Genomic DNA, 18,322 nt, shown 5'->3' with positions numbered 1-18,322 from the left:
AGTGGTATCATGGTTATATTTTCCTCTGCAATGAACCAAGAGTTAAACATTTACCAGCACAATCTTGCTTATAGCAGAGTGTTATCACGGAGCTTTCTACCACATATGTCCAGTTGCTACTGATAAGTATATCAGGCAAATCACATAATCCCCCTGGATCTGTTTCCTCATTTTTAAAATGAGAGGGTTGGATTCTGGGGCCCGTTGGAGCTCTAGTTTTATAATCCAATAATCCTAAATAAATTGTTTAGTCTGGTTATTATGCACTGGAGTCAGGCATTCAAACTCCAAGGATCTCTTGTTCTGATCCCATTCCCAGTACTTCCTTTCCCTCTCCCTAGTCTCTCCAAGGATATGAGGGAATTAGAACCAGCATTCATGGATACACATGCCAGGCTGTGCATTAATGAGGACAGAGAGTGAGAAAAGACAGTGTCAGAATGTTCAAGCTTACTATGCCTCTGTGTTTCTGTGACAGTTGATTCAGAGGAAAAGGAAAATGAGCATTAAGTCAATAGGTAGAGTTAATAAGAAGATAGAAAAAAAAGAAAGAAAAACACATCAATAAAACACCACAAATATGTAGAAGAAAGAAAAGTAGAAGGCGGCATAGATAAGCAAAGCAGTGTTGGTACTGCTGTGTTACATTTAATTTATACTTGGAAAAATCAAGCTATGTATATTAAGAGATTCACAGTTTTACATATCAATCCTCCTTTCTTGTACTCTATATCCAGAAATATTCATAGTTATGAAGTATGTAACAGAAAAGGAAATATGAAATACAAAAATCAATCCCAAAGCTAACATTCATTGCAGATCACCATTCAGAATTGAAATACATGATATTGTGGATTTATTTTTAAGTATTTGCATAAAAATGTGCTATTACTTATCTATAAGGATTGTATGGACACATACACTCTTTTTTATCTTTTTCTTTCCTTCAGCAACAACCATCCAATGCATCATTCTGGAATGGGAGAGGTTAGTGGTGTCATCCCCATACATCCAACTTATATACAGCAAATTGTTAAAATATTCAACAGAAGTGATTTCTGGAGCCACGGGGGCTAAAAAAAGAGAGAGCAAGAGAGATACATCTCAATATAATAAAGTAAAAGGCTATTAATATCATAATCATTTTAAAATGTGTTTAACTTAGGGAATATAAAATCCCATGGCTCTCCCCCCACCATGGTCCTATGAACCGGGGAGAATCTACTCAATAATTGGATAGGTAGCAAGAATTGCATAGGCATTTGATTTCTTGGATGTTACCTAGTTTCTGATTTATTCAGTTGATGTATTTCCAGGTCTAATATTCTATGAATGAAACAAGCCATAAATTAACCACACCTGACAACATATGCAACAGTCTGCATCAATACACATTCTCCCCAACTCGAAAAGAAAAAGAAAGGAGGGAGATGTATTTTTTCATATTTATGTCAGGACATTGAAACCCCCTATAGCATCCCAAAATTCTATGTAACCCCAAGAAGCTTGTATAGACAGGGGTATATATATATATATATATATATATATATATATATATATATATATATATATATATATAATTGGAGGTAAGGACTGGGGGTATGACCAGAAAAAACTTCCTCCAAAGTTGAAGTTTAAGCTGTCTTGAAGGAAGCCAAGGAATTGAACATGACCTCTAAGATCCCTTTCAATTTTCTTTTCACTGTTACTCAGCCATTTTAGTCATGTCCCAGGCTTCATGACCCCCTTTGAGATTTTCTTGGCTAAGATACTGAAATCACTTGCCATTTCCTTCTTCACCCCATTTTACAGATGAGGAACTAAGGCAATCTGGGTTAAATGATTTTCCCAGGATCACACAGCAAGTAAATGTCTGAGGCTAGATTTAAACTCGGGTTTTCCTGACTTAGACACACCACTCTATGCAGAAATGGAATTACTATGTAGGTAAATCCTAGTTAAAGAAGGAAAAATCTAAAAGATTCTCAATACTTTTACAATGAAGGTTTTCTGGCATAGCCACAATCTATATGTTAAATTTTCCTTGGGATATCAAACACTAAACTTAAATTACTAGAAGTAGGAATAGAATGTAAAGATTATTTTCACAAAATGAGAAAAAAATTTAAAAATAACATTTTTCATCATGCCATAAATTGGATCTAGCACTGACCACCAGAAGGACATAAGTCCATGGTTAGGGTTCATTTTGTTTTGTTTTAGGGAATAAACGTCAGTATAATATCAGAGAATTCTACAGTTAGAGTTGGTCAGTGTGTTAAGAGTTCATGTAGTTCAATTCCTTTATATTACAGCTAAGGAAAGTGTGACTAAGAAAAAGTGATTTGTCCAAGGTCACAAAAGTAATATGGGGTAAAGACAGGATTCCAACCCTAGTCGTCCTTTCCACTGAATTTTTTGAGGAAAAGTTACCAACTGTTATATAAGCATAATTGAACTTTGAATTTATCTTGTAGTTGATTTTCAACTGGTGGGAAAAAAAGTTTTGATCATTTAGGAAGATAGCAAAGTCCCTCCATTTTAGGGAATAATTGCACAGGTGACTTGTAAGGTCAAACTAGGTACTCTTTTCCAAGGAAGAGCATAATTTCAATAAAAAGAATCTGGAAAATTCTTTCTGGAAACTGGAAGACTGAAAGATTAGGGGTCTCTCTTCCCCCAAGCTTTCATTAACTTAGCCCCTTATTCAAGGATGTAGTATTGAGTAATCAATCACTACCAAAGAAGGAGTCTCATGCAAATGAGGTTTAAGACTGATTATATAATCTAAACTTGAGAGAATAATATCCATGAATGACACAGAATTCATTCTTCTAATATGCCTCCCACTTTCCTTGGCATAATATGGAATCAAGAAGCATTAATGAAAGGGATTTACAATACACAAAACTAAGTAATAGCAGAGATATGTATGAGATAGAGGAGGTGGTAATTTTCAATGTACTTAGCAAAAGCATTTAAAATGAAGTATACATTTACCAGGCAACACAATCACTTATATTTACCTTGTATGCCATATTAACTTAATAAATGCTTATCGAATGGGACAGTTGAATACATTAAATCATAGAAAGGGCTAAATAAAGCAAAATCATTGAGCCACATTCATGATGAAAGTTGGTTTGCACTCAAAGGAATATGACCACATATATTTCATACAATAGTTTTCTCTCCACCAGCTAATTCTAGTGAAGAGGAAAATATTTGGCCTTGAATAATAGGAGAAGAAAAAACATCAAATTTAGATACCCATTTTATTGTGGATGAAAGCTTCAGATTATTATACCATTTTATCCCTTTCAAAAGTCTATGATGTTTCTCAAAAGCCACAAGATGTCACCATTGTTTTGTTAATTGTCATCTGGGGCTCACTGACAGGTTACTGTGAATAACTGCTTTCAGGTAAAATTATATAATTGAGGATGACTTCAGTGTGAAGGTTTTAATAGGCCTCCTCATTTTCTTCAAAAGGAAGAGATATTTCTACTTACTATTGAATCACAGGATATTTTTCCTATCCTCTTCCACTATAACCACACACACACAATTTAGATCTGACATCCTGAGAGCTTATATATAAATCAAGGTCTTTATTTAGCTATTAATGTCGTACTCCCCAATCTGCCAAATCCTCCCATGCTTCTTACAAGTATTAAAAATTAGGGAGAAGGGGAAAAATTATCAGAAGTATAACCAGTCTGAAAAGGAATTTCAAGAAAGCACATTTTCCAAAAATTCTTATATAATATTTATACCTCTTATTATTACTGATATTTCATAGCATCTTAGGAACTAGGGTGTTAGAATGGTGGTATGGATGGGAGAATCAAGAGACATAGATAGCCTTGGCTCTGCTCACAATTTGCTAAGTGACTTGGGGCAGATTATTTCCTCTATTCTGGAATTCAGTTTCTTCATTGATAAAATGTGGGAACCACAGAGATTTCCTTTGGTATATACCTTAACTATATCAAAGACAGGAAAGTCTTATAGATTTTTTAAAAATTCATAGCAACAATTATTGTGTTAACAACCAAAAAATCCTTTAAAAAACTGATATATAGCTGTAATATAGTCATAACTTGAAGGGTCTTTAGAAGCAATTTAATTCAGGGGTTCTTAAACTTGGAGTCTATGGATAGATTTCAGTGAGTCTTTAATCTTGGATGAGAAAAATTACATATTTATTTTCACCAAATTTTGACTAATTTATCATTTCAATTATTCAAGTAGTCAACAAATATTATTCTGAAAAAGATTTCATAAACTTCACTAATTTGACAAAGGCTCCATGACACCAAAAAAGTTGAGTCCTTGATTTAGTTCAATGTTCTCATTTTATAGATAAGGAAACTGAAGCCTAAAGAGATAAAAAATGACCTGTCTGATGTTACACTGGGGGTGACAGAGTAGGTATCTGAATATGAAAACCTCTGTATCACACTGACTCAGATTCTCATTGATGAGGGAATAGTTAAATTGTAGGATATGAAGGGAATAGATTGTTATTGCATCCTAAAAAATGATAAATGTATTTATCTGCCATCTTTGGCAATCGGATACAAGGTGAAGCCTCAGAATTACTTTAATTAGTATTTCTCTACCTACTAGCTATTTGGACCATTGTTCCATCTCTGTTGCTAATTTAGATGTCTTCCTTTGAGAACTAACTGCCTGTTCATATCTTTGACCATTTGCCAGGTGGGGAATGGCTCCATTCATATAAATTTGAATAAGTTCCATAAATATGAAATTAAAAGCAACAAAAAATATAAAAAAGAAATGACAAACATGAAAAATTCAGAAAAATGTATGGGTATTTACTTGAAATGGTGCAGAATAAAGCAGAACCAGGAAAACAATATATACTATGACTACATTACTGTGAACAGAATGAATATGAAACAAAAGTGAGCACAGGAATTGTAGCAGCACTGACCCTATAAAGATGAGAAAATGTCTTTGTCAGAGCAGTAGGAGACTATTTTGCATAATGTTGTCTACTGTGCTCAATTTTAGTTCATTTTAATTAACCATTTGAGGATAAGTAATCAACTTTAGGGTAAGGGAAGGATCACTTCATGTATGAAAAGATTTGTGGTATATCTAGAAATGAATTATGAAAAACTAATGTGAATAAATAAAATTTTATTTTTTTAAGGAGAGGGTTAGATGATAATTTTAGGATTTTTATCTAGCTTCAGTCTTTTATCATTTTCTAAGTCTCTAGTGACCGAATTTCTGGATTTTATATTTATTAACTCTCCAGAAAAATTAAAATGCAACAAAATTGAGAAGTAATATTCTATGAGCTGGTTGTATTAGAATTTTGTATATGAAACATTCTCTTCTCCAAATTCCTTCTAAAATAATTTCATTTGATTAAAATTATATTTATAAAGAAATTTTATTTTGAATTCCTCTTTATATGCATTTGATCTAGGCATCACTTCCTCACTCCCCACTCTCGACTCCCACTCTCAACCTTAATAAAATGCTCATCCCTAAATGCTTTAATGGATTTGTGCTATTGTTGTTGTGGGCATTCCCTCCAAAGACGCAGATTTCAGCCCATCCAAGTTACTGCATCTTTTGCATATCTTACTCCTAAGTTTATTATAGGGATTCCCCCTCTCCTCAACTTGCTGGAAGTGGGAGGGAAGGGGAACAAAAACTTTCTTTATTCTTCTTGACATCAGATAAAATCTATGTTGTTTACTTCTCGGTCTCACCATGTATCTAGAACAACTTCTTTTTTTTTTCTGTTATATTTAACTTTAATGGCAACCTTACTTCTAGTTCTTCACAGTTCCTTATTTATTATGTGTTTTAGCCTGCTTACACCTACTAGATGCCTCTTCATTGCCATCTAAGTAATATTCATTCTTAAAGATTTGGAGACAGTAGTGTTCCATTACTCACTTTCATATAAATAGCATCTGCAGAAGTTTGGCTTATTAAAAGAGCCTTATAATTTCCCAAAGGAAGTTGAATCCTATTTCTAGACCCAATTGATTGTCCATTTGTACTGTTTATCCAAGATAGATACGCAAATGATGGAGCTGTCCAGGTTATCTTATCTAAATGCATGTATATCATAATTTGAATAGCAGGCATTATTCTTTAGTTCAGTTTTTCCTGTGGATGGTTATAATCTTATACATTCTTTTTTTAAAGTCCTTATATTCCATCTTAGAATCAATATTATGAATTGGTTCCAAGATGGAAGAGCAGTAAGGGCTAGGCAATTGGGGGTTAAGTGGTTTACCCTGGGTCACCTAGGTAGGAAGTGTCTGAGGCTAGACAGGAACTTAGGACCTCCCATCTCTATACCTGGCTCTCAACCCACTGAGCCACCAGCTTCCCTTCCACTTATACTCTTTTGATTGGCTCTGGATCTCATCCAAAGGAGCTCTCTTTGAAAGGGACATAAAGAATAGTATGCATATTCTCCTCTCTCTCTCTCTCTCTCTCTCTCTCTCTCTCTCTCTCTCTCTCTCTCTCTCTCTCTCTCTCTCTCTCTCTCAAAGCCCACTCACCACTATAGCTTATAAACACAAAATGTAAGATCCTGGCCAAAAGACTAGAATTGAAATTTAGCACAATAAAGCCTAATGGATTTGACCTCACTATCTGGACTATGACCTTTAAAATGTTTTTAAGTATATGCAAAATGAAAAAAAATCACTTATCAAATGAGTAAAGCCAGTTAGACATGAAGTGTAAACTAAAATAGTGGATCTTGGTTTTTAAGTTCATTATATTTCCTATTTAAAGGAATTAATCCTTAATATTGGAAATAGAGGCCAAGTGCAATGAATCAAAAGGACTTTTACATTTTGATTTTTAAAGCCAAATAAATAAATAATGAACAGTTAGGATATAATGTACTGCCACTGAGACTTGAGGAAGAGGTTTTGCCAAGCATCTCAAATCAATATTCCTATACAAAACGCACCTGTTATGAAGCTTATAGTAGAACTGTCACAACAGCTCAATTCTGGCTCTCCCCATGTCACCATGGTAACCCGAAAGTTGTAGTACCATGCTGGTAACAGATTGGCTATTCTCTGAAACAGGAAACAAAAACAAGAAACTGCTGAGAGAAAAAAGAATTATAAATACTTTGAGAATTTAGGGATTTGTGGGAGTTTTTAAAAATATAGCATATATAGAGATACAATTTGCCTTTAGGATTTATATATAGCCTCATATTAAGAAAATGTTATGAAGAGAAAACATAGAAGAGTTGATAGTATAAGGAAAGACCATGTCTTCACATTCCATACCTAACGAACATTTTTGGAAAAAAATTTTCTTTCCATCTTTTTTTATTTATTCCTCCACCTTGTACCATATCAATCCTGCTTATTACTCTCAAATTCATGGCTGTCTCATTTCCTCTTTATTTCTTTTGTTTGTCTTTTCTTTTTTAAGACTTTTTTAATTCTCATTTTCCTTCTTTATTCTTCTAATTTTCACTTAGGCTTTCTACACTTTAACCTTTCTTTTTTGCCTCCTTCTAGTTCATTAACTATCTTCTACCATTGGTTTATCATGTTATTTACATCAACTATATTTTTCCTGGTATTTTTCTTCAGTTTCCTGGTTTTTCATTTGTTTATGTCTGACTCTCCATAACCCCGTGGACCATAACATGCCAATATTCCCTGTGGGGCCATCTTGGCAAAGATACTGGAGTAGTTTGCCATTTCCTTTTCCAGTAGATTAAGGCAGAGTTAAATGTCTTGTCCAGGGTCACACAGCTAATAAGTTTCTGAGACTGGTTTTGCACTCAGATCTTCCTGATTTCAGGCCCAGTACTCTCTCCACTGAGCCAAAATGCTGCTTCTTGAGGACATCCTGGGTTCAGTTTCTTAGTGGAATCTATATTCATCTTCTTTAAATGTGACCAAGGAAGTTATTGATCTATGACTGACCATTCTATCATTAATGAACCTTTCCACAGGAACTAGGTTAGTTGTTGGAGAACAAACACAATGCAGTAGGATCTATTAGAGATAAGACTTTTATGATCTAGTTTGTGGGACTCCAGGGTCATCTTCAGACCAGAACAAGGGGGCAAAGGACTTTTGTAAATCTTAGTTTGGCAGCAGAAATATTTCAAGATGGGTGTATGGGCACCTGTTTATTTTATCTTCCCTGCCTCATTCTCCCCAAGATCAGTGATTTTCCAAAGGAAAACTTCTAAGGATGTGAAAGAACTGGTAGTAGAAGAATTGGTTCTGCAGGGATGATGATGATGATGACTACAATGACAATTCACATTATATACTTGTTGAAGGTTTGCAAAGGACATTCCACTCCTGCCATATAATTGTTTTCAGATAACTTTCCAACCAAGTGGTATTACTGTTTTGTTGTAAGTTCTGAGCACACAGTTAGCCATCACTTTCTCACCCAGATTACATTTAAATATCAGGTCCTTAGAGCAGCTGGACAATGTCATTGAAAGGAAAGAAGAAACCTGGTGGACACTCTGCAATCGTGCATTTTACCAATGATTTGAAAGGCATCCTGAATTTCTTAGCCCTTTCTAGTATCAAGGAAGAAATAACAATCATATGCAATCCTAAACCTGGTGCCTTGAGAATTTGCCTTGCTTATCCTTTTGGAGTACAATTCTAGTGCACCAGTGATGAAGAATGTCAGCTATTCAATGAATGACTTAGAAAAGCCTCTTATATCTTCCTCTGATGGAGAATAGAAGCACCATACAGTTTTACTTTACTTTCAACAATCCAATATATGAAAATATATTAACACCCAAGATGGGGTGCATGTTAATATCACAAAAATAATTTTGATAAGCAAAAATAATTGCAATCACAATTACTTCAGTGAACTTATAATTATGATTTGATTTACAGACTTTTTAAGAAGACATTAGTTAATGAACTGGAGGAATTCCATGTGAACTGGAAGGACCTCCAGGAATTGATTCAGAGTGAAAGGAGCAGAACCAGGAGAACTTTATACACAGAAACTAACACATTGTGACACAATCGAATGTAATAGGCTTCTCTACAAGCAGCAATGCAATGATCCAAGACAATTCTTGGGTACTTATGAGAAAGAACACTACCCACATCCAGAGAAAGAACTGTGGGAGTAGAAAACACAGAAGAAAAACAACTGCTTGATCACATGGGTTGATGGGGATATGATTGGAGATGTAGACTCTAAATGATCACCCTAGTGCAAATATCACTAATATGGAAATAGGTCTTGATCAATGACACATGTAAAACCCAGTGGAATTGTGAGTTGGCTATGGGAGGGGGTGGGGGAATGGAGGGAAAGAACATAATTCTTGTAACTATGGAAAAATATTTTAAATTAATTAATTAAGTGAAATTTTCAAAAAGAAAAAAAAGAAGACATTGGCTATGTATAATGACTCATAAATACCCACACACATTTATATATCTACACACATATGTTTATGTATGTGTATATATAATATCTTAGACACACATATAACAACTAGTACTCTATTTAGCATTGTAAGATCTGTAAAGCATTTTATAAATATTATCTCATTTATCCTCATATCCTAGGAGGTCTGTTCTATCATTTTCTCCATTTTATGGATGAGGAAACTGAGGCAGATAGAGTTTAAGTGACTTGCCCAGGATTAAAAAGATAGAAGTGTCTGTAGATGGATTTGAACTCAGGTCTTCTTGATTTAAACTAGTGTGCCATTCCAGTATACCAATTAAAAACATCATGCGTATTTTACCTACTCATATATACACATGCATATACACACAGAGTACATTGTAGAGTAGTTGTACACTCAATGTTTATTGAATGAATGAATGAATGAATCAACGAATAAAAATATGAAATAGTATGATAGTTTGTAAAGGGGCTATTACCACAGATGCAGTTAAGGAAACAGTTGCAGCTATTTCGTAGTAGGTTGTCCATTCTGATATCATTGTTGCAGGATTGAAATAAAACATTTCTACCACATACTTCCTGAACACCCCTAAGTAAGGCCTGGTCCAGCTCAGAACAACAGCAGTCGGACCCAAAGGGTAGAGCATTAAGTCCTTGATTCCAGTGGGAACTATGGGTCAAAGAGAGAGAGAGAGAGAGGGAGAGAGAGAGAGAGAGAGAGAGAGAGAGAGAGAGGAAAAGACAAAACCTTAGATGTATTAATTTCATCAGAATTTTGCTTCAAAATCCAATTTGCTTAATAATAATTGATAATTATGTTCTTATAGTCATGATTCAGCTTCATAATTACTGTGAAGAATGTAATCTATTTTTGGCAAACTTTAGTGAACTAGCATGCCTCTCCTATGACAATAATATATTTGTGCAAATCAAAGCCCCTCCAATTGAGATTTTGATTTAACAGAGAAAAACCAGTGGGAGATTTAATGGTGTAACATGAACATTACCTATGGCAAACGTAACAGGATCTGAAGGTGGTCCAATCAAAGGACCTTTTCTTAGGTAAATCACAACCTGGTATTGGGCACCAGGAACCAGATTTTCAATGATGCTTTTGCTTGAGTTAACCTAAAAAAGGAAAAAAGTTCATTAGGAAGAATATTAATCTAGGTACACCATATATAAAATAAAAGGGTCAACACTATGCAAAAATCTATAATGAACTATGGAAAACCTATAGAATTCAGTGAAGCTGAATTTTCAGAAATAAAATGATTTGTAGTCCACAAGAATAATCTGTAGGAAAGTCCCAGCATTTAAATTATATGGCAAGATAAAAGCACATCAAGTTGATATTAGAACTTTCAACACAAACTGTCACTATGAGTTAGAGAAACATCAACCATAACAATATCCAACTCTGTTAAGACCCTCTTAAATTGAAGAGTCATAGAGATGCCCAGGTAGCATAAAGATCAGTGTCTGGATTACTACAGCCTCTCTTCTCTTAGAGGCAAGGGCTATAAGAGGGCTATAAAGGATCTTGGTTTTAGCCCATACTCCTTATTTTGTAGATAAGAAACCTGAGATCCACAGGAACAAGATCATTTGCCCAAAGTGACACAGTTAAATAGTGGTAGATCTGGGGTTAAACACCAAACCTCCTGATTTCTAGTCTAGAACTTACCAACATAACACATTGCCTTAAAAAAACTCATTATCTTTTTATAGCAGTCTCATGCTGAGATCATATTTCCTAGCCCTTATCTTTAGGGTCCTTTACTAAATAAATTTAGCAATAATAATAAAATATCTGAAGTTAAAGGTTCTAAAAGTTATTTAGAAGAATAAACTTATGGTTAGGGTTGATTATCTTTGACTCTAGCTTTTCCTTCTTAGCTTCCTCCATTATGTCTATTGAAGCTATCCTACCACCTCTAATCCCATTACCTCTACCAATGCAAGCCAATTAAATCAATCTGACAAGTATTTTTAATGGCATTACATACAAGGAATTATGCTAAACAAAAAATAGCACCTATTGTCAAGAAATTTACATTTTATTGACAGGAAGGATGTATCATGGAGTATTTGAGCCATGATAATTTGGGGCATTATACTCTTAGCACAAGCTTTCATTACCAATCATACTAACATAAGAACTACTATAACTTAAAAAAAAACAAAACCTTTTACTTTCCATCTTAGAATCAATACTATTGGTTCTAAGGTAGAAGAGTGAAATAACTTTTCCTCCCTGTCTTCCTGCCTCCATTATTTTCCCAAGTCAAATTTGGCTTTGAGAGGAATGGACTTCATTTGGTATCTAATAAATGTATTTTCTGCATCCCATGATCCTTAGATTCTGGGCAAAAGTTATATAATTAGCACATTAAAACAGTGTAAGAAAATGTTGCAATTAAGGGAATAGGTCTCAACTTCATTTGTTGATGATACAAGAAAAAAAAATACTTTCCCTGTAAGAACAAGCAGCTTGCCATTCCATTCCATTCTACAAACAAGTATTAAGCTCCTAGTAGGTGCAAAGCACTGTGCTAAACATCAAGTGCTGTGCTGGGGATAAAGGCAATGTGGCGCTCCCTTGATATACTTTGAATAACCCCTTTTAAATTCTTTTCATCCTGAATTTTGCCTCCTTAATCATGGCAAATGCTTGAAGAATTCTCCATTTAACAGCTGGATAGGAGACTGTCTTGTATTTATTCTGGCATTCTCAAGCTTCTAGCCCAGTAAGTACCATTCTTAAACTGAACTGACATTCAGTACAAATCTCTTCAGTGGAAACAATTTTTAAACATGTAAACAAAAAATGTAAATTTCAGTAGTGTCAGTCAAAACTGGAGCTCGATTCTTCTAGATTCTGCTAATGCTACCTTGACTCCTTGGAGAATGCATGAGGCAGACTCAGAGAGTTATTGTACCACCTTAGATTTTTGAAACTTGTTTTAGTCTTTGGCTCCTGGAGTTTCAGTCAAGTGGGGTTACATATTAGGATTTTTTTTTTTACCTGAGTACAATAATGCTTTTCAAGTCTTTGACTTTCCTTTTGTTTCTGGCAGGTTAGAGACACGACAGACACAATTGTGTTATTGTTGTCCCTCTCTTGCGAAGATGTCCAAGACATTAAGGCAGTGGTAGAGCTTAAAACATTCACGCGGACATGCTGAGGCTTCTCTGTTAATTCTTCAATCCATTCTCCTAAAGGACCTGCAATATTCAAATGGAGTAGGGTGCATGCTGAGTAGTTCACATCAGGAGAGATGAAAGCACATTGGTGGGCTTCCCCCCCACCCCCATCTTGTTTTCCTTCTCCCTTACAAAGCTTATTTCAGAGGGGTGAAAAGAACCAGATGGAGAGCCCTTTAGAATGACATTTTCTGTACTGCACAACATTACTCCTTCAACACCTGACCTCAAAGGATTTTCTATTCAGTGTAAAATGTGAGCTTCATTTCCATTGTTTATTGAGTCCTTGAACTTTCTGGCAAATCCCTAACTAAAGAGATAATGATTATTTGCATCTGTATTAATTTCTCTGTTAACTAGATAGCTGGCACTTCTACAAATCATTTCATCAGTTCTTAGAGCACCTTTGCCCTCAGGGTCTCTTGTAGCTAGAAATCTGATTAACTTGAGATATATTCCAATTAGCTTCTATCTCAGTGGTATGAGAGCCTTTAGGAATTTGGGGATAAATAACACAAACTGTTATTCTATCTGTTATATTTGAGGTAACCAAAAGGGCTGATTCTACTGTAGGGACTGTCTCTACAGCAGGAGCTGCCTGAATGATGTGTGGCCATTTGAATGGAACTGGAATTTCCCACTGCCCCAAACTTTCCTTCCACAGCTCTGTCTGCTAGCTTCCCTGATTTCCTTCAAGTCTCAGCTCCAGTCTCTTTTTCTGCTCTGCAAGAAGCTTTCCCTATTCCTAAATCTTGGTTTCTTCTTTCTGAGATTATCTTTAATTTATCCTGCATATCTTGAGTTTGTTCATAATAATTTGCTTGCTGCCTTCTCCATTCAGACTGGGAGCTCCTTGAAAACATATACCTTCTTTGTTTATTTGGTTTTATTTTGTTTCTTTGTATCCCCAGCATTTATCATAGTGTCTGACACACTGTAAATACTTTAAAAAATGTTTTGGATTTAAATTGTGAACCTGAGATTATACCATTAGCATCACTGTCTTGGGATTAGACATTGTTTTGAGAAATCCCTGGATAAACTGGACCTGTGGGTTGTTTTTTTGTTTTGTTTTTTTACAGTTCATAGGCATCAACTATGTAACTAACATATGCAGGAGAGATAAGAAAAGTAGGATATATAGTCCTTGTCTATGATGACAATAATTTGGTTGAAGAGCCAAGATTTAGATATATAAAATAACTAGAGAACAATATAAGAAGGTGACACATTGCATGCTACTTAGTATAAGATGTGATCAGAGAAGGGGAACATTAATTTGACTGGCAAAGTCAGAGATGAGCTTAAGGAGGAAATGATACTTAAGCTAAGCAGCTGGGCAGTTCCAAGCAGATAACATTACTCTTCTTGGAAAGGGAAGCCATCATAGAGGTCACTACTTAAAATAAATCTCAGAAAATTATGCAATCATTTTTATTAAATGCTCACATAAATAGTAATTTTATCAAGTTTGACAATGAAACCTTGGAGAGCTTGAGCCTTCAAGCATAAACTTCATAGAGGACCATTTCATTATTTATTGCAAAATAAAAGAAAAAGATCTATAAACTTCTTTCAGTAGATATTTAAGTAATATTTACAACTTTAGAAAGTAACCTAATTGCTCTCCATTTTCTTTGATTTTCTCTAGATAGATTAAAACTATATGGCGGCCACTGGGTGGCTCAGTGTATTGAGAGCCATAGAGGAGGGTCCTGGGTTCAAATGTGATCTTAGACACTTCCTAGCTGTGTAACCCTGGGTAAGTCACTTACTCCACCCCACCCCTCTATTGCCTAGTACTTCTCCCTCTTCTGCCTTGGTATCAATACTTAGTATTGATTCTAAGATGGAATGTAAGGGTTTGAAAAAAGTAATGGCTTCCTAAAAAATACACAGAGAAAATGACCTTGAACTTCTACACATCCTACAAATTTAGGAGGTTTGACCAAAGTAGATATTGCTTTTAAATAGAGTGTTTTATGGAGATCTAGAAGGGTCAGTTTGTTCTCTTTCAACCTTCTCTGGGAAATAAACTTTCCATGCACTGATGACTGGTTTGGATGAAAACTTTTGTTTTAAATTCTCCACATCTTTCTTTTCTTACATCAGAAATTCACTGTAAACTCTGTTATGAAGGAATCTTCCAGAATTACTCTATGGGTATCTTATATGCCATATCCCTCTTTAGAAAGTAAATTCCTTTAAAGCAGTGATTTTTGTTTGTATCCCCAGTGCTTATCACAAGGTCTTAATAATTAATTAATAATGTTTGTTGTTATATGAAATTTACAGAAAATTCAAGGGAGTCCATAATGGAAAGTCAGATTAACAAATGAGACAAAAGGAATGGACACTGAATCTGACTTCATCCATACAGGGAATTCCCAGATAAGAAAATACCCTTTGCCAAAGAAGGTTAGCAACTTCCCCACAATTTCTCATTGTTAATAGAATTGTCTAGAAGAGTAGAGTCAAACTCAAGGAGAAAAGGAGGAGGGATGACACTAATCTGGATAGGATTCCTGCAGACTTCATACTGACTTAGCTCTAGAAAGCAAAGTTTATTTATGCTTTGTTGTATTTTTATTTATTTTCTTAAATATTTCTCACAATTTAATCTAGTTCCAAATGCACTTAGGAGTGTCCAGGATTGGGTTTGGTACTTCTTCTGGTGTAGGTAGCTGAATCCTGGGCACTCTTCCTCTGAGGCCATTTCTCTATCTATTGCACCAAGCTGCCTCCAACCCCCCAGTAATAATAGCTAGCATATATAATAGTGCTTTAGGGTTTTCAAAGCCCTCTGCATATTATCTCATTTGTACCTTACTCTAGACTGCTAGGTGGGCACAGTAGATACAGGCTACACCTGAAGTCAAGAAACCAGTTCAAATCCAGCTCAGGTACATACTATGTGTGAGACATCAGGTAAATCACTTAACCTCAGTTTTCTCAACTGTAAAATGAGGGCAATGACAGCACCTACCTTGTAATTTTGTTCTGAGGATCAAATGAGTTATTTGTAAAAACTGCCTAATCAGAATGTTTGGTTTTTAGTAGGTGCAAATATGAATGCTTATCCTTCCTCTTTCCTTTCCCCTTCTCTAGAAACTTATGAGGTAGGTTCTATTTTTTTATCCTCATTTTACAAATAAAGAAATGGAGGCTGGTGATAGAGATTTGCCCAAGGCCATACAGCTAGCAAGTGTTGGAGGCAGGATTTAACCTTAAGTTTTCCTGACTCCAATGCCAGTATAAATATTCATTATATTTAGCTGCTGCAACTAGATATTTTCTTACTTGCTAAAGAACTGATGGAATTTAGCATCTCCTGACCTTGTAGACTTCCCAGGGTCCCTTACACTCAATAAATAATCTGAAGTATTATCAATCTTTTTACTGCCATCATTATTGTTCTGTCATTGGTACTTACTGATGTAAAAACTAATTGTTTTGGCTGATTGACTTCCTCGTGTTTCACAAGATCCAGAGGAACTAAAGGTTGTCACAGATAATTTATATTTTCCAGGTTCATTCAGCTCAGTGACAAATTCATGTGCTTCCTCGTTGACTGTCAGAAATTCAGTAGAGTTTTCTAAATCATCCAAAAAAAAAAGAAAAAAAGAAAACATGGATTTATTGAAATTTGAGATTAATATAAGAAAAGCTAATGCTAATCCACTGGACAAAGAATGAGTATCAGAAGTTTGGGGAGCTATGGCACTGCTAATTAAGTTTACCTTGTCAAAACATTAACTCTATCCATCTTTCACTCAGCTACCAAATTGATCTTCTTAAAGCATAGGTCTGAGGTCGTTACCTCTCCCTCCTCCCCTTTATTCAATAAATTCCAATGGTTCCCTGCTCTCTCTAAGAGCAAGTTAAAATCCTCAACATGGATTTTAAAGAACTTTTCTACTAGGTACCTTCTTACTTTTCCAGTTTTACATTTCTCTCCCCTCCACATACTCCAATTCAGTGATGCTGGGCTCCTCACAGTTCCTTATAAAAATATGCCATCTTTTTAATGCTAAAAACTTCCATCTCTAAATTAGCCCTTCTATATATCTTGTTGGTCTTTAATTGTTTCCATGCTGTTTTCCCCATTAGATTCTGAACTCCGTGAAAGCAGGGATTTTTTTTCTTTCTTTGCATTCTCAGAATTTACCATAATGCCTAGCACATAGGAGATGCTTAATAAATGCTTGTTGACTTGATTCTAAGCATAGGCTGACATGAAGGAATAATGATGCATAGAATTCAAATTTCATTTTTACAATACACTTAAGCAAAAAAACCCTGGATGCTAGAGTTTGTGAATCTAGAAACTAAGGATGTATATGCTCCTTTTATCTTTATGGCAAAATTACTTGCTTCAAATGCAAGAAGGTGAATGTTAAGGAAGAGCATCTAAGTAATCCTCAATGAGGAACAAATGAAAAATAGCCCCAGCAGAAGATCTTACTGCTGCTTTATTGTTCATTTGCTATACTGATCATCTCTGAGAATTTCTTTTGACATTTTAAGTTAAAAATTAAAAAAATTTTCTGTCATTTGTGACAAGAATATCTTTAGTAAAACTGAGTCTCCATTACATCAAAGTTCATCTCCAGCTGCTTACTTCCTCATTTGAAGTCATGATCTGAAGTTTGAGTCACAACCAGCCTTCAAAAATCAACACAGAAAATATGATAAAAGGCTGATTGAGTCTTCATGGGAATAGACAGCAAGAGAGAATTTTTTTTCTACAAAAATCCTACTTCCAGTAAAATATAGCGAGTAGCAGAAAAGCAGAAGAGAGATGAGAAGAAATCATGCATTGGTGAAAGCTGGCAATATGGTTTCATTTCAGAGTGAACCTCCATTCTTTTCATTTATTAGAGATGACAAATGAAACTGATAATGACCAGTTTATGTGAAATGGTACTGACACAAATCACCTTCAAATCAATGCTCTCCTTTGTTTTAAAAATAATTCTATGAGGTAGGAATATAAGTAATATTTTTTTCCATTTTACAAATGAAGAAACCAAAACTCAAAAAAATTAATTCAAGGCCACAAAATTAAAAATCATGGGTTCCATATTCAAAACCATGTGTTCTAATACTAAGCCTAATGCTTCTTCTATAATAATGATGATAATAGTTAACATTTATATAGCACTTACTTTGTGCCAGGCACTAGTGTGCTAAGCTCTCTATAATTATAATTTAATTTGATCCTTACAACCCTGTTGAGATAGATGCTATTAATAGCCTTATTTTGCAGGTGAGGAAACAGGTGGACAGAGGTTAAATGACTTGCCCAGAGTAACATAGGTAATTGAGTGTCTAAGGCTACATTTGAATTCAAATCTTCCAGGTTCATGGCCAGGCACTCTATCCAATGTACCACCCCATGCCTCTTACTCTATCTCAAAGGTTCTTAAAATCTTAAAATCTTAGAGATGGGAAGGATCTGTGGGTCACCTAGTCCAACTTCCTTATTTTATAGATGAACAAGGTGAAGTCCACAGAAGTCAAGGTGCTTGCCAAGATCACACAAGTAGTAAATGGGTGAACCAAGACTGAAATCTAGATTCTCCAACAGAGTGTTCTTTCCATGTTCTCTGCCTTCAAATTGCTTCCAGGTTTGACACAGGAGATAATATATAGCCTTACTAGGTAG

At 35.0% G+C, this 18,322-nt stretch overlaps 1 protein-coding gene across 2 annotated transcripts in view; it reads right to left on the bottom strand.

The window, feature by feature from the left end:
• The window catches only part of PTPRO (protein tyrosine phosphatase receptor type O), a 235,591-nt gene that overhangs the window by 93,458 nt on the left and 123,811 nt on the right, over window positions 1–18,322 (bottom strand). For both annotated transcript variants that reach the window (XM_056799294.1, XM_056799295.1), the window contains exons 6-11: window positions 16,088–16,249; window positions 12,476–12,675; window positions 10,455–10,575; window positions 9,924–10,117; window positions 6,980–7,091; window positions 922–1,073 (exon numbers count right to left, since the gene is read on the bottom strand). In XM_056799294.1, coding sequence (XP_056655272.1) covers window positions 922–1,073; window positions 6,980–7,091; window positions 9,924–10,117; window positions 10,455–10,575; window positions 12,476–12,675; window positions 16,088–16,249 — 941 coding nt within the window. The remainder of the gene's footprint in view (window positions 1–921; window positions 1,074–6,979; window positions 7,092–9,923; window positions 10,118–10,454; window positions 10,576–12,475; window positions 12,676–16,087; window positions 16,250–18,322) is intronic.

This window comes from Monodelphis domestica, chromosome 5 (genome assembly GCF_027887165.1).
Source record: "Monodelphis domestica isolate mMonDom1 chromosome 5, mMonDom1.pri, whole genome shotgun sequence".
In the NCBI taxonomy this organism is placed as follows: domain Eukaryota; kingdom Metazoa; phylum Chordata; class Mammalia; order Didelphimorphia; family Didelphidae; genus Monodelphis; species Monodelphis domestica.
This window is presented reverse-complemented; position numbering and strand designations above follow the sequence as displayed.